At 45.2% G+C, this 16,486-nt stretch overlaps 1 protein-coding gene across 1 annotated transcript in view; it reads left to right on the forward strand.

Moving 5' to 3' along the window:
* FAM171A2 (family with sequence similarity 171 member A2) overlaps positions 1 to 16,486 on the forward strand; it is a 225,319-nt gene that overhangs the window by 62,898 nt on the left and 145,935 nt on the right. Inside the window, exon 2 of the mRNA XM_086923898.1 lies at positions 13,485 to 13,712. Within this exon, the coding sequence (XP_086780024.1) occupies positions 13,485 to 13,712 (228 nt within the window). The remainder of the gene's footprint in view (positions 1 to 13,484; positions 13,713 to 16,486) is intronic.

The raw sequence follows: 16,486 nt of genomic DNA on the forward strand, positions 1-16,486 counted from the left end.
TAGGTCAGAGGTCCTTCCTAGCCTGGGTGCCTTGCTCATGGGATATTTTGTGTAAGGCTGCTGCATCATACCTTTCTCTTCGTCCTTTCTACATATTCTGCCTTACTCTGTCCTGCTTTGTTTCAAAGTCTGATATTAAGATTAAAATGCTGGTGTCCACCACCCGCAGACACCACCACAAATTAAACATCAGTGTTCTTTGACTGCTAGGGATGTTAATTTATAGCACTTGGGGCCAGATGTACAACCGTTTTTTTGTATGCGCAAACTGGTTTGCAGCCCGTTTGCGCATGCAAAAAACAAATGGCCCATGTACTAACCCTATTTAGCGACTCGTAAATGATTTGTGACTCGCTAAATAGGATTAGCGACTTGCTATTAGTAAGGGTCGTTCCAAGGGCGCCCCTTCCTAACAGCGATTCTGAACCCTATGTAAAACAATTGCAGTCGGAAATCAGTCGCAGTTTACCAACCTTCTCAGACCCTTTCCCCTTTGTGAATGCAGGGGAAAATAATTTTTAGGGGCAGGCAGTGGTGCCAGGGACCACTACCTTCCCTTAAAAAATGGAACGAAAACGTTTCTTTTTTCTTTTTTTTAAATACATCTCATATTCTTTTAAGGAGAAAGGGCTGCATTTAAAAACAACTGCTTTATTTAAAAGCAGTCCCAGGCATGGAGGTCTGCTGAGCCCAGCAGGCCACCATACCTGGGGGAGCCAGCCATTCCCAAAGGGGTTGCAAATTGCGAGTGCCTCATTAATATTCATGGTCCTGCAATATGCGACCCCATTGGGAATCGAATACAGTGTCTCTAACACTTTTGTACATTGTGATTTGCGACTCGCAAATTGCGACTCGTTATTTGTCGCAATTTGCGAGTCGCAAATCACAATGGTCATACACATGGCCCTAGGTGTATTGTGTGGGAGCGGGGCCAAAGGTGATGATCAATTACGCAGCGAGTCCATGCTGTGCAGGCAACACTGGGCTTCTATGTGTACATTTAAGACGCCCATTCTTTCTTGGCAATTGTTTTCTGCAGCAGTTTCAAATGTGTCCCTGTCAGACCCCTGGTTTTAGGAAGGCGTCATACACGTTCCCCTTTCTGCCACGGTGCGGCAATCCTCTGTTTCATAGCCTGGACTGAGAAGAGCATGTCCACCATAGGAGAGCGGGAAGTGATAGCTTGGCTTTTTCCTGATTGCTCAGTCTGCGGTTCCTGTACAGTGCTGAGCTCACTTCCTTAGTCTTTTGTCTACAAACTGAATGCCATAGTCTTTCTTCTTAAAATCGCCTGCTGCGTGTACGTGTGAACTGACTTCTTGCGTCAATATTCAGTAGTGGGTCTGTCTTCATGTCTTGCTCAGCAAGGCCATGGTACTGAGTTCTAGTTCTCTAGTCCCCAAGCTGGGGTCCACTTTGTTCTTTACGTAGTATCAGTGGATTTCATATGACACGCTTTGCGCACATCCAGAAAAGCACGGGTATGTCTCATAGGTGAGCGTCATTGTACTTACTATAGCACATCTGAACATGTGAAAAGTGCTCTCACTAATGCAGGAAATACTAATAACTGGGAAAACACTTGACACACGTCCAACACAGTGCTGATAGGCCATAGTGCACATAACACTATAGTGCATAGTATCACCATGCTCACAGCAATACTTCCACAAGGCACACTGAATATATTTGAAAAACTACATAGCTTCCATCAAAGAACACCAGATAAGCCAGCAGCTGGTTATCTTGGCATCCAACGCCTACCAAGATCAACACATGGCTTTCACACCTATCCATCTGTCAGAGAATGGGCATGTCTCCTGCCCTAGAAGAGGTGTAAGGAACTAGGTAGATCCGTTCCCATTCCGAGAGATGCCACGCCCATCTTACGGAGGCACTGACGTATTGTATTGTATTGTATATTGGATTTATATAGCGCTTATCACCCAGGGGTCTCTAAGCGCTTGCCTTGGGAACCCGTCCTGGCTTTTCCCTGTGAGATAGCCCCTACTCCCCAAGGTGAAAGCCAGTGATCCCGCCACAGGGGGCCGTTGTGGAGATTAAGCAAGCTTAATGCCCAGAGTTGCAGAGTGTGAACCCATGATTAGGTCAGGCACCGAAGCGAGAATTATCGAGTCCGTGGACATTTGAGCTCAAGACCCTGCCGCGTCGGGAATTGAACCCTGGTCCCGGGTCTGACCTCTGCTTGAGGGTCTGCCTGCTCTAACCAGTGAGCCACACTTCTACACCTTATACATAATACTGACATGAGCCTCACTAGCTGTGTCAGATTTTTGTCTACAATGGAATCCTCAGAAACATGTCTGGAAGGTACACAAATCTTCCATGGTGCTGTGAGTTAACCCCATGGAAGAAGGTGTGCTTTACAAATGCCTGGAACATAACATGACATGCCGTAACATAACATATCATTACCAACACTGGTGAGCATGACCTCTACTGGGGCGTTCTAGCATTAGGGACTCCTGCCTCCCTATGGTAGCAATGCATTTGTTGACGTGGCCTGCATCCTTTCTATCAGTCCAGGGCATCACGGAAGAACAGAGGCAGGTCTTAGTAAGGACAGCTCACGCAAGACTCGTAACCACTAGTTATTCGTTATTCTCCCATTCTTTTCTAGGCAGTCTCCCGATGACTTCCTGCAAGCTGGTGCAGACTGATCCATCTTCAGTATCTCCACCGCGCTTTTTCTGTGGTGCAATTAATTCTGCTGAAGGACTCTCCACTGGTGGCCAATCCTCCAACCAATGATTTCCCACGTTCTTGAAATCAGGACCATTGTTTTGTATGTAAGGGGATGTTCCAATATTCAGTGTTTATTCTTTTAGGACTTTAGCGGTGGGGCCTAACACAATGCATTTGCAAAGCACACAGCTACCTCCAAGGAGGTGTGCTTTGTTTCTGTCTAATTGGCCGTGCTCCTGTGTACATTGTTTGCCCGACAAAACCTCAATGTTGTGTTTTGCTTGCTTTGTATAAGACAGCAGTTTCTTCCGTCTATCATAATTCCATTTGAATACCCAATTGTGGGCTTTTGCTTTCTTGTAAGATATGTGGATGGCAGTGTTGCTATTTATGGTAACTGCCCTGCGAATGTCTAAGTTTTGCTTTCTTTGTACACAGCTATTGGTGCTTCTGGCTTCATTATTTGATGTGTGAAGATCCATTGTTGGGTTTGTTTTCTTGTGTATTAATGGTCTTGTTCCCCTCCATGGGATTAGAGATGTAAGGGCTCATAGTGGTCTGATTTGGTTTCTTTTTCTACTGATGGGAGTAGTGTTACCCCTGCTGCTAGCACTGATCATGTGTTAACCACACGTGTGTAAATGTTTGTAGATCCAGTTGATTATTTTGGTCTTCATTAAAAAAAAAATTGCAGTCTATTTTTCCGTTTCCATTTTGTACCGTTTGTTTGTTTTTACTGTAATACGTTTCCTTATTTTAGAGGTGAGGATGTGGTGGTATAGCTGTGGTCGACAACTTTGGAACTAGGGGTCAGACAGGCTCGAGTCCCGGTGCCCTCTCAACATCCTGTGATTCTGGGAAAATCACTTAATCTCTCTATGCCTAAAAAATGAATCTAATCCCGAGTAATTTAACTGGGGGTTATGTAAAGGTTTCACTGCCCTTTGGGCAGTCTGTGCTATATAAAACTGCAAAAATAAAAAAATACTGTTCGTACTGTTAGAAGTAGATTTAGAGCTTCGATAAACTATCATATTGGGTTTTGCTTTGTGTTTGGAATGTAGTGTGTCGGACTGTGCTGATTTCTGTGACACAGATCTGTTGTTTTGTGCCTGTGGTGTGTGCAGGGAGCTGATCAGCGCCACCCTGATTAGATCAGCATTAGCATTGTGCCTTGTGTTCATCCCTCTCATGAAGTAGGTCACAGGGAGGCTGCTTTCTTGGCTCGCTTGTTGCATCTGCTGACTCACATCTCTCGCCAGATGATTTCACTCTGCCAACTGTGTAGGTCAGCAGCTCATTGGACAGTGGGTGCGCATCCCACGTGCAGTCCTGATTTGAGATCTAGGCATGGACTACTTCCGGGGGGGCTGGCAAGATGCCCAGAAGAAACCCCCCCCAAATCTGCGCTGTGGGTTTTTGGTGCCTACTCCATATCTCTGACTCTGCAGAAGGACGGATAGGTTCGAAATGGCATTTATGCAGCGTCACTCATATCCAGGGGGTGTCTGGGTGTTTTACACATAACAGAGTGGGATGGCCGATGATTCTATTACAATCAAAACGATTTAACAGAGTGGATGACTTTTAGAAATGATACCATTCATTCACTCTTTCATACATTCATTCCTTCATTCATTCTTTCAGTCTGAATTCAGTAGGCCTGGGCAAATGATACATTTCCTCAGTGTAATTGTGGGCATTTCACTTTACGCTTGTTCCTGAACTTTCATAATTATGCCATATTACATAACTTTACACCATTCACAGTAAGAATTTACCACAAATGCCCCACAATTTTTTAAAGCACGAAATGAGTCCTCACATCTAATAAATTAAGACAAGAGTGGATTTGGTGCTAAAACATAGTGCAAAATAACAGATTTGCAATTTCATGTAATTGTGTGAAAGCAAATTGCTCAATTCTTGCCCACCCTTCGAAATCAGTCAGCGCTTTGTTTTGTATGCTATGTGCATATAACTTGGACCATTGATATGCTTGAGTGAAGGCCTGGTGGCTTTAAATGTTGAGGTGTTAGGCAACATTGTTACCTGAAGACTAGTAACCTAGATTGTTACTGACACCTGTTGTGAAGTCTAATTCGTGTGTCTGGAACTAGGAATCTTTGGACTGGTTTCCTGAAGACGACTTGGAGAATCTAGGTGTCTAGTGGAAGGTCAGTGTGATTTTAGAGACCCGGTGGTATTAGTGTTTAATTTGAACCAGTGATTTCCCATGCTAGACACTGGCACCTAATTGCCAGCACTGGGGCTTATGACAGTCTGCCACATGGTAACGCTGTCTGGCTAATTTAGGTATGAGCACAACAACATCTGTTTATTAGTTCAATTTACATTTACAGTGACTAATACCTGCCTCCCAAGCCATTCTGATAGCTTTGGGGACCTGGAATTGTATGAATTGTTACACTTGTAGGAGTGTGATGGTTAGTAGCTGTGTTTGTACTGTCATTGGCAGGTGGCCGGGGCAATGTATGGTGCACGCTGCAGTGGGCTCCTGACGAGAGTCCTGGCACTTATTTTTTTTTACAAATGAAGCACTGTAGTATATGCCATTCATATGAGGCCTTGCGTGTGGTATTGGGGCACTTGAAGGGGATTTATGTTTGGAATAGGAGTGACCCTAGGTGTTTTAGGACAGGAAGTGATGTCGGATCTCCTCTTCCTTTGACTTATGTGCCCGGCTAAGCTATCTGAAAAGATTTTCCATCAGCCAACAGCCTCCTCGGTACTTTGACAAATAGCCTCTTCTGGTAGTCACCATTACTTTATCTGTACAGTGGGAATTGTTGGGATTAAAGGCTTCAGCTGTGTCTCACAGCTGTCCCACCCTGTATTTTTGCGGTCTCAATACAGACAGCATTGTAACAGATGGAATTGCAGACAACATTGTAACAGATGCTTTGAGTGGGCTTTTGGACTTCAGCTCGCTCATTACTGAATGGCTTGCTTGTCTGATTCAATACCTTGTTCCTGATTCATTGGCTTTCCACTGCATTCGTGTGTTTGTCCCACCCCCTAGAGACTTTAAGGTTCATCCTGCTTTTTTGATTGCTTAAATGTATTGTTCCACTGCCGATGCCACTGAACACTTTTTAGGTCTAGCTGGTGTAAGCAGCGCGAAGCACTGCTGACCAGCAAAAGACCTATTGTTATCCACTTGCTGGGAATGTGGGACAGGGGATGGGCATGCGCAGGGCCGTCAGCGATTTCATCGCGTGTACGCGCAGGTGCAGCCACGCGCCGTGCACATCTCCTGTCCCAGTCTCACAGCAAGTCAGCCTCTCGAAATCGTGCGCGCATGCACACAGAGACACACACACACAGCCACACACACACACAGCCACACACATACACACGCACAGCTACACACACGCACACGCACACACACACTCACAGCTACACCCACACAAGCGCACACACCCCCCACTCCCCCCACTCACCGGGCTCTTACGTCGCGACCCTGTCCACGGGATGTTCTGGGAGTTGGAGGACCTTCCTCGCTTGCACCGTTATGCCCTGCCTGCTCTCTCTCGGGAACCCCAGCACTCCCGGAATCCTTGCTTTCTTCTGGGCTCTCCACTACCCACACCCCTCTGCCTCCAAAGTGCCGCGCTCTGGACGAGGTACATCACCGCAAGCCTGGCAAAAAGGCAGGGCATCTCCCGGAACCTCGCAGGCTCCAAGGAACTTTCCTGCCTATCAAAGCAGAGCCCGCCTCTCTCGCCTGCGTTCCAGGCCTCGCTCGTAACATACGCACGCCTTCTTGTTTTGTTAGGCACGGGAGAAAAGGTGATTTGCCCAGAATCACAGAATGTTTGGCATCGTTACCGAGACTCGAACCCAGATCCCCAGATACGAAGTCGAGCGCCCTATCCGATATCTTCCTCATTTTGGCCTGACTGTGCTGCAAGAATGGCGACGGCGCATTCATGGTAAGACATACCTGTGGATAATCACCCCCTTCCAGGGCCCATCTGGGTGTCATTGTAGGCAGAGCCACTGGGATAATGCGGCAAGGAACGGACAAACACTGCAGTAGGGTTGACTAAATTATACGCCAAGAGATGGCAAATTAAGTGCTACCTTGTTTTCTACTGGTATGGTGCTTTGTCTCTGTTTCCCTTTTAATTGTGTTTTTTTTGTGACTCTTGGCTCCCGTTGGTCAAACTACTTCTGCATCTGCGTGATGCGTTTGCGAATCTGTGGCCTCGATTGTCACAGTATCTGCTAATGTTGGAGATATCGGTGCATGTCTGGACACCTAAGAATCGTTGCGCTTTGTGCCTTTTGGATGGCTTGCATTGATTAAGGGGTACTGTCTTCAGAATGTAGATTTTATTTGCTTTAGAGTCATCAGAATATATGTAGTACCTTCTATATGCTCATGTTTAGATCATGCCTCACCTCCCCTCAGCACCTAAACCTACACATCAAACAATGATTCCACACGTACCACGTGTCACGACACAGACACAACAACAAACTCCTCGACTGTCACCTTGAGCAAGGCAATCATTGCACCCATTGTGCTCATCCAAGGTCCGTCACTTTTCCTTGCAAAATGCACTTTTTTGAAAGTTTGTAATTTGCTAAGTACAGAGACCTGTGGCCTCCCCTTTACAGAAACTTGAGCGTGGAATTGAAATCCCAGTGAAGAATCATATTTTATTTCTTGGCGGCCCTGCGGCTACATGTCTATTGCAGAGACCTTGCATGAAGATAGTCACCCAGGTTAGATGGTAGTGAAGATTGAAAAATTCCACCTGTTCCATCCTGCCATCTCCTAAAAGCGGCCATAGGCCCCCATACACTGTCCAAGGCAGTCTTCAGATCTGACATTTGCAGGCTAAGTGAGTAGTGTGCAGAATCAGCCATACTGCTTTTGCACTTGTCTTCATCCTCCCAGACATTGCTGGTGAAGGACTTTGAATCGAAGAATACCTGTTTGCAGAGCTATGAAGAGCACATACACCATGAACAAGCTCTATGTCTGACCTCTAAAACATTACTGTCGAGATGAAAGAAACATTGCAGGCTCAAGTTGCACCCACGTCTGTCCACATGGACCAATCTGAGTACTTACAATTAGAGTTCCGTATTTACCCTCCCAGCAGAGTCTATTTGTCTTCTTCAGGCTACTATTAGTGATTTGCTGACTGGCTACTGATAGTTACGCCCTTGACATCAGGATAGCCATAAGGTGCTCACAGACGCACGATCCCTCAGGATTACAAACTACAACAAAGTCACTTATGCATTACTTTTAATTATATATATTTGGCATTTCTAAAACTCTCTAAGATCACTTCTGCAGAACTTTCATTTCTATATTTGGCATTTCTAAAACTTTAGCATGGAATGGCTTTGAGCTATTTAACTGCAAGTGAGAACAAAGGGACACATAAAGAGGACAGAATGCTACTAGAACAGGAACAACAATATTGCCCTGAGCAAGTTAAAAGTTATTAAAATGGCCGGAAGCATAGGCAGAACTTGAACCATAATTTTGAAAACTCCAGAAAAAGCGAATCTCTTGAGGTAAGCGGAGGAGAGTCGCACACTGTTGCTGCTTGCACTGGTAGGAGAATTGTGAGAGGGGCTAAGAGAACAAGGTTGATGAAATCCCCCTTTCATCAGCTCTCTGCCATCCTCGCTAGCTTCAAATGTTTCTAGTTCCTCAGAAGACCCCTCCAGCTCTCGCCTTGCTACATTTTACATTGCCAAAGCAACACTCAACGCCACAGCATCACTCAACGCCACTGCATCACTGAACACCACAGCATCACTCAGCACCACTGAACGCCACAGCATCACTCAGCACCACTGAATACCACAGCATCATTCAGCACAACTGAACGCAACAGCATCACTCTGTGCAACCATTCAACAACAACTGGTTCAAATATGTTCTCTCAATGTTTCAAGCTTTATTACAAATGTCACAAAAAGATGCTAATATTTCACTTCTGGTCTTGGATTTTCATCACAATAAAATACATTTAACATAATCTTCACAAAAGTTATTTACAAAAGTTTAAGCTATCGTCATTATAAATTAAAATAACTTTTATTTAAGTATTAATTATTTAAAAAAATTAAAAGACATTTTTATTTGTAATATCAATACATTTAAGCCACGTAAATACAACACATATTGCATTACAAATGCTAAAGGTGTCACGTTTGCGAAAGTTAAAACTATTGGCATTGTAAATGACAAAGCTATTAATTTTGCTATTTTCAAAACCAACACATAAATACAAAATTTGTCATTTACAATACCAATAGCTCAAACTTTCCTAATGCGAGACCTATTGCATTGCAAATGCTTGTTCTTTTTACTTTTCTGTGTCATTCCAGCTTTAGCATTTCGTGGGTGTGTATAGCCTTACTTCGCTCCAAACCCATGCAAAATTATGCAAAAAGGGCATAATGGGGTGGGAACTGTGCAGACACCTTGTAGGATTATCATCAGGAGGCCGAAAGGTCCTGTGAAGCACAAAGGCAGGATATTCGGTATTCTGTCCCCCCACCAAGCAGTCTCTACCTGTGAAACCTGAAGGTGGGCTGCATATAGGTCTTGGGGAGAGTAGCGCCGTCTCTCTTGGGTTTGTGCGCAATCACTACAGGCCACTGGAAACATAAGCACTCGCCCCTCTTCGTCCTGCAGGTCTCCTATTGGTTCCGCCTCTTCAAAGTTCATCTCTGCCTCCTTCTTCCTTCGTGCTCCCGCAATGGTGATGGCCATTGATCGGCCAACCATAGGCTCTCTGACACGCAGTGGTTTCTCTCCAGTGCCTTCTTCACCTGTTTGCTGTGGTCAGACCCCTTTCTACTCTTTCCATATACTGGATTGACCGTGTGGGCAACACTGACTCACCTGCCTCTTGCAGCACCTGCACCCCGCCTCCCCCAGCAGCAGGTGTATCTATTGGTGACATGGATCGTGGTGAGCATTGTGAATCTGACTCCTGGACTCTTCCACTCACCCTGCAACACAACCCTAGGACTATACAGCAAGCCCGATCTACCAAAGCAACATGACCTGGCTTTAGGGGAGATCCGAGTATCAAATGAAACAGGAGCAAAGAATACGGAAGCGGAATAATGCATGATACTTCCAAGAGAAATGTGTGATTTCTGCAAAATTACAGATTTTAAGCACCTTAAGGTTGCGCTTGTTTTCATACAGACATTTGAAGTGGACAGTGTGCCTCAAGTACACATTTAATTTAAACCACAGCACAATGCTTAGCCGTGCACTAAAATGGCATTTTTAGTCCAAGCGTTGCTGGTGACATCTTCAGTGAGCGACTCTTTGAAATACGTCTCTATGCAAATTTAGTGCACATCAGTCTCAGCGTCTGGTTCAAGGTCGTTATTCTGAACTGAGAACATGTCTGTAAGTCCTCGACAGGTTGACTAAAAACAAAGGCTTTTGCTAATAGAAACCTGCTCTGTATGGTAGGATGCGATACTATTCATACCAAGAACGCTACTTATGGGCATTTTAAGCCGGCTCTGGGTTGGTTACCTCTGGGATCTTGCGTCTTCTCTGTATCCGTTCCCCTCTAGACAAGTTCCATGCTCCTGATAAGGTCTCTGAGACTCCAGCCTTTTATGGTAATAACCTCGCACCAGGCGTCGTTGTGCATGCCTAGCCGTCTCTGTATTAGGTTTGATATAAATAATGCATTGCCTTGCGTCAAGCACGTGTACCTTGCGACACGAGGTGGTGCCGGACAGATATTGATCACAAAGACAGGAAAGCTTTAATCACATCCCTAGAGAATGAGCGAAGCAATGCAGGAGGGAACCTCATCGGTCAGGCTTCCTATTCGAGCGATTTAAGACCACTCCAGGAGGGGTCAAAGTTATCGGGTAGGGAAATGATTTAAGAGTACTCAAGGAGGGGCTAAAGCTATGGGGTATGGACTCAAGCGATTTAAGACTACTCAAACAGGCGTCAAAGCAGGGATCAAAGCTATTGGGTATGGACTCAAGCGATTTAAGAATACTCAAACAGGGGTCAAAGCAGGGATCAAAGCTATTGGGTATGGACTCAAGCGATTTAAGTCTACTCAAGGAGTGGTTAAAGTTATAGGGTATGGATTCAGGCAATTTCAGACTACTCAAGGATTGGTCAAAGTTATGGAGTATGCACTCAAGTGATTTAAGACTTCTTAAGGAGGGGTTATAGCTATCGGGTATGTCCACAAGTGATTTAAGACTACTCAAGGAGGGGCTAAAGTTATGGGGTATGGACACAAGCGATTTAACACTACTCAAGGAGTGGTCAAAGCTATCAGGTATGTACTCAAGCGATTTAAGGCTACTCAAGGAGGGGTCAAAGCTATCGGGTAGGGACGCAAGCGATTTAAGGCTCCTCAAGGAGGGGTCAAAGTTATGGGGTATGGACTAAAGCAATTTATGACTACTCAAGAAGGGGCTAAAGTTATAGGGCATGAACTCAAGCAATTTAAGACTATTGAAGGAGGGGCTAAAGTTATGGGGTATGGACTCAAGCAATTTAAGGCTACTTAATGAGAGGTCAAAGTTATGGAGTATGGACTCAAGCGATTTAAGACTACTCAAGGAGGGGCCAAAGCTATCGGGTATATATTCAAGCGATTTAAGAGTACTCAAGGAGGGGCTTAAGTTATGCATAGCTGTCTCTGTATTAGGTTTGATATAAATAATGCATTGCCTTGCGTCAAGCACGTGTACCTTGCGACACGAGGTGGTGCCGGACAGATATTGATCACGGAGACAGGAAAGCTTTAATCACATCCCTAGAGAAAGAGCGAAGCAATGCAGAAGGGAACCTCATTGGTGAGGCATGCTATGTAGGACTCAAGCGATTTAAGACTACTCAAGGAGGGGGTCAAAGCTATTGGGTAGGGACCCAAGCGATTTAAGACTGCTCAAGGAGGGCTCAAAGTTATGGGGTATGGGCCCAAGAGATTTAAGGCTACTCAAGGACCGGTCAAAATTATAGAGTATGTACTCAAGTGATTTAAGACTACTAATGGAGGGGTCAAAGTTATGGGGGTATGGACTCAAGCGATTTAAGAGACTACTTAAGAACAGGTGTACTCAGGGAAGAGGCTTGTAACCAACAGTGCCCAAGAGTATTCTAGGAAGTGGTTTGTAACCAGCATTGCCCAAGAGTACTCCCGGAAGAGGAATGTAACCAACACTGCCCAAGAGTACTCATGGAAGTGGTTCTTAGCCAGCAGTGCCTTAGAGTACTCGGGGAAGTGGCTTGCAAGCGATAGTACCCAAGAGTACCTATGTAAGTGGTTTGTAACTGGCAGTGCCCAAGAGTACATGTGGTAGTGGTTTGTAACCAGCGGTGCCCAAGAGTACTCGGAGAAGTGGTTAGTAACCAGCAGTGCCCAAGAGTACTTGAGGAAGTAGCTTGTAATGGTAGTATCCAAGGATACTAGGGGAAGTGCTTTGTAACCAGCAGTGCCCAAGAGTACTCAGGGAAGTGGTTTGTAAGCGACAGTACCCAAGAGTAATGGTGGAAGTGGTTTGTTACCGCCAGTACCCAAGAGTACTCAGGACAGTGGCTTGTAACAACAGTGCCAAAGAATACTTGGGGAAGTGGTTTGTAACCAAGTTGCCCAAGAGTACTGGTTGTATGATGTTACAACGCGATCTTTTAGATCGCGGTACATCACAACGCAGGTTTTGCAACGCAAGTCGTTACCACGACTTGCGCTGTAGGGTGCTCGACTTAGGAATAGTTAGATTTACTATTCCAACACCAGCCTACGTACAGTAGGGAAGGTGTTGGAATAGTAAATCTACTATTCCTTCGTCTAGAGCGCCCTCCAGCGCAAGTCGTGGTAACGACTTGCGTTGTAAAAGACGCGTGGTAATGGCAGCACAGTGTTTTGACCGCGCGTTGTCATGGATGTTACCCAAGAGTACTCAGGTAAGTGGTTTGTAACCGACACTGCCCAAGAGTACTTAAGGAAGTGGTTCTTAACCAGCAGTGCCCTAGAGTACTCGGGAAGTGGCTTGCAACCGACATTACCCAAGAGTACTTATGTAAGTGGTTTGTAACTGACAGTGCCCAAGAGCCTGTGTGGTATTGGTTTGTAACCAGCGGTGCCCAAGAGTACTCGGGGAAGTGGTTTGTAACAGTGTCCCAGTATACTAGAGGAAGTGTCTTGTAACTGGCAGTGCCCAAGCTTATAGACCTGCGAATGTAAAATGTGCTCTTTTTATACTCTCTCTCTCTCTCTCTCTCTCTCTCTCTCTCTCTCTCTCTCTCTCTCTCTCTCTCTCTCTCTCTCTCTCTCTCTATTTCTCTCTCTCTCAGAGGTCAATAAAGGATCTTAGGTGTCGGGAGTCTCCAATATAAGCAGATTCTGGCGGCTCAGTGGATTAACGCGTCCATTTATTAACAGTTTTGGATCCCAGCGGGTCCCCGCTACTTTTCATCCTTCTGAAGTCAATAAAACGAGTACCCTTGAGATTTCCTGTCTCTTAATTAAATGAGCCCTACGCTTCCAGTGCATGTCATTCCACCATTAGCGGGCCTTTCCAAAGTTTTCATTTTTAGATGTTCTGTAGCCCGTCATTGAGCACACCCTCTCTCGTTGTAGGGAGTCTTTGGACTCTGATTGGATTATTCCTGTGCCTTTATTGGATGTTTCTCTTAGTCCTAATTGGATGACTAACTCTCCCGCTGGGTGTTCCTTAGCCTCTTAATTGATCAATCTTTATTTTTTTTTCAGAAATCCTTATCAAGGTGCAGGTGTACGAAAACAATGACCTTTCTCCGCTGGCCCACTCTACTGTGGAAATCTATGGAAGTCAGACGTCGTTGGCCTCGGGGCTCACGGACCATGAGGGCATGGCCATGCTGACCATTGGGTACCGCCTGGGCACGTGGATTCTTGTTACCGCTGCAAAGAGAGGTTTCGTCACCAACTCCATACCCTGGCGGGTGGACAAGCTCCCACGTAAGGAACCACTTGTTCTCCTTCCTCTCTGCATGTGTTTAAGGGAGTGAGGGACTCAAATGCTTTGCCGAAAATCAAAGATATTAATGTGATTAATATAATGATCTAGATAAAAAAAGTCCTTAAGTGAAGCCATATTGTATCTTTTTACTTTTAAAAATAGACCTAGAAGAAAGACATCAAAAACAACTTGTCTGTTCCATGTACATCTTGTGTCACCTCAAAGCTCATATTATTGTAACACCAGGGTCGGAAGCCACCTAACTTTCGTGGGGAGTGGAATAAGTTCTTGTGGCCAACACGTCATAATGTTTATTTTTTTTACTTTGGTTTCGCTCTAGTGTGAAACATAGCACTGATGTAAAAAAATCCAGACACACACACACAGCGAAAGTTAGATGAACACGTGCAAACAGAGTAAAAGCCATAAGTCAATGAAGAGACCAGACCACTATATGTTGGGGAAAAACTTTGTTGCAGGTTTATTATAAATAGACAAGGTAATTGGTTAACTTACAGACAATCCCAGGGCAGCCGGCAAATACAGAATCTATTGTGGCAGCCCCCGTGATACGTCAACAAGCACCTGCACTAGACTTAATTTGGTGCTATACTTTTTGGGGGTTCACCCCACCTCTGAACCCAAAAATCAGGTATAAGAACTCACATGCAAGATGGGATATTACCAGGCAAGCCTCCAATTGCTCAGATTTACAACTGCCCTTGGGACTAACCCGCCAAGGAGGAGGAGGCCTGGTGGCGGTTGGTATTTAAGCCCATCACTGCCCTTCTCACCCTAGAAGTGACCTCACCGGTGGGCCTTCTGGTCTATACTGCTGCGCTTATGACTCCCACACCATACAATGTTGTACGGGGAGGGGTATGTGATTAGCCTAGGGAATATGGAACCAAGCCGCTGCTCACCGAGGGGTCGCGCTGCGCAAGATGCAGGCAACCACATAGGCTCTGCTGGTAACATGAGTGCTTCCCTTTAGAATGAGGAAGAACTGCTAAAATATGCATTAGCATCTTGGCTAACTGTCAAATGTGCACCATAAGTAATTTTCTAATTTAATAGAGAGTTGTGGTCACAGGAGTAGAAGGAAACACATGGAATGGCGCCATGTGCTGGCCATATTGAAATAAAGGTTTGGCAATTCAGTGCAGTAGGAATTCCACTGGGACCACAGGGAAAAAATGCAACACTTTAATTGAATCAGCAAGGAAATCAAGAACAGTTTAATTATTCAGCAAGTGAAGTCATAATCATAGCAATAGGAGGAAATATTTGTTTTACTGATCAAAAAGAGAAGAATGCTAAAGGGAAGCATAGGCACTTCAGACTGGATCTCATCCAGTTGTCAGTAAGGGATCAACTGCTGTTCAAAGATGGCTGCCATGTTTGTAGATCTCTACTTCAGACAAATGTAGCGGTCTATAGACAGGCGTATTGTTTCCAATAAAATAATATAGCAACTCAAAGTCCTTCCAGGTAGCTCGCTTCCTTTTTAGCTCCGGTGTTAGCCGTGAGCTTTTCTTTTAAATAAAAATATATATGCTATAGCTTCAGTAAGCCCTCTTTATCCATTAGTCTGCTGTGGTGTCATTCAAAGTTTGCCTCTACAGACCACAGTATTATAGCATGGGGCACAGGGTCAGGTATTGCCATACCTGACTGTGAGTGACGACACTCTGCACTAGCACAAAATGCACAGTCCCTCAGTGAACAGAACCCTTCAGTGTCAGGGACTACTGGTGCAATGTATGCTCTTACATGTATATGGGGGAGTGTGTGCACGCATGCGCACATACACACACACACCCACACACATATATATATATATATATATATATATATATATATATATATATATATATATATATATATATATGGCAAAAACATTCCCTCGTAGGAAGAAATCAGAGGCCAGAGGGGTGTCCAGGGTCAAACAAACAGCTTTATTCCCTCAGGTTACAGTGGCGGCGAATGCATTTCGGCAGTGGTGCCTTCCTCAGCGCCCTGCGCTGTAACGAGTCCATCACCAGAGTGTTGTTTCCTGCTCGTAAGTACCTGTCAGCACTGGTGCCCCTCCCCTTGAAGCGATAGGCACACCTTTGGTAGTTCAGGAAGTGGCAAGGAACTACCAATCCCAGAGTGCACTGTGCCGGCGCTGCTGGGTTGGTTGCAAAGGCGAGTGGGACAGACGGTAGGTCCGTGTTGACAAGCAGGAAAAAGGTGCAGGAATGCTCAAATCCCTTAAGAAGTCCGCGTCTGTGACCTTGGGTCCCCTCGTGCCGCTTGGCCAGTCGTTCCCGGTCCACTGTAAGGTGGGGGCTGCCCTGTGGAAGCATCACTACCCTGCGAGGTCAAATACCTCAGTCCATCCTTACAAGCCTGAAATTGGCTGGCGGTCACCGGAGTTATCGTTACCACGATCAAAAAACGCTGCAAGCAGCCAAGCGCCGAGTAGACTCCGGGACACTGATTGAGCGAGGCCTTCCGTGTTGCACCCTCGACCGGTATATGTTTTTGGGAATGCTTGTTTTTATGCAATGCGTGTCTTGATACAAAAAATCAAAAAATAATTCATAAAATAAGTATTGGTAAAGCCAAGTGGTCAGCAGCCCACGCCAGTTCTGTTCGTTTTGCCAATACTTGTTAAGGTCTGCTGTGCATTTTATTTTATTTTTCTTCCTTTTTATTTATTTACTGTTCTAACATTGCCATCTGCATGTCAGAACTGTAAATTACAATGGCTGCCTTGCATTATGGT

This window comes from Lissotriton vulgaris, chromosome 5 (assembly GCF_964263255.1).
Source record: "Lissotriton vulgaris chromosome 5, aLisVul1.2, whole genome shotgun sequence".
NCBI lineage: Eukaryota > Metazoa > Chordata > Amphibia > Caudata > Salamandridae > Lissotriton > Lissotriton vulgaris.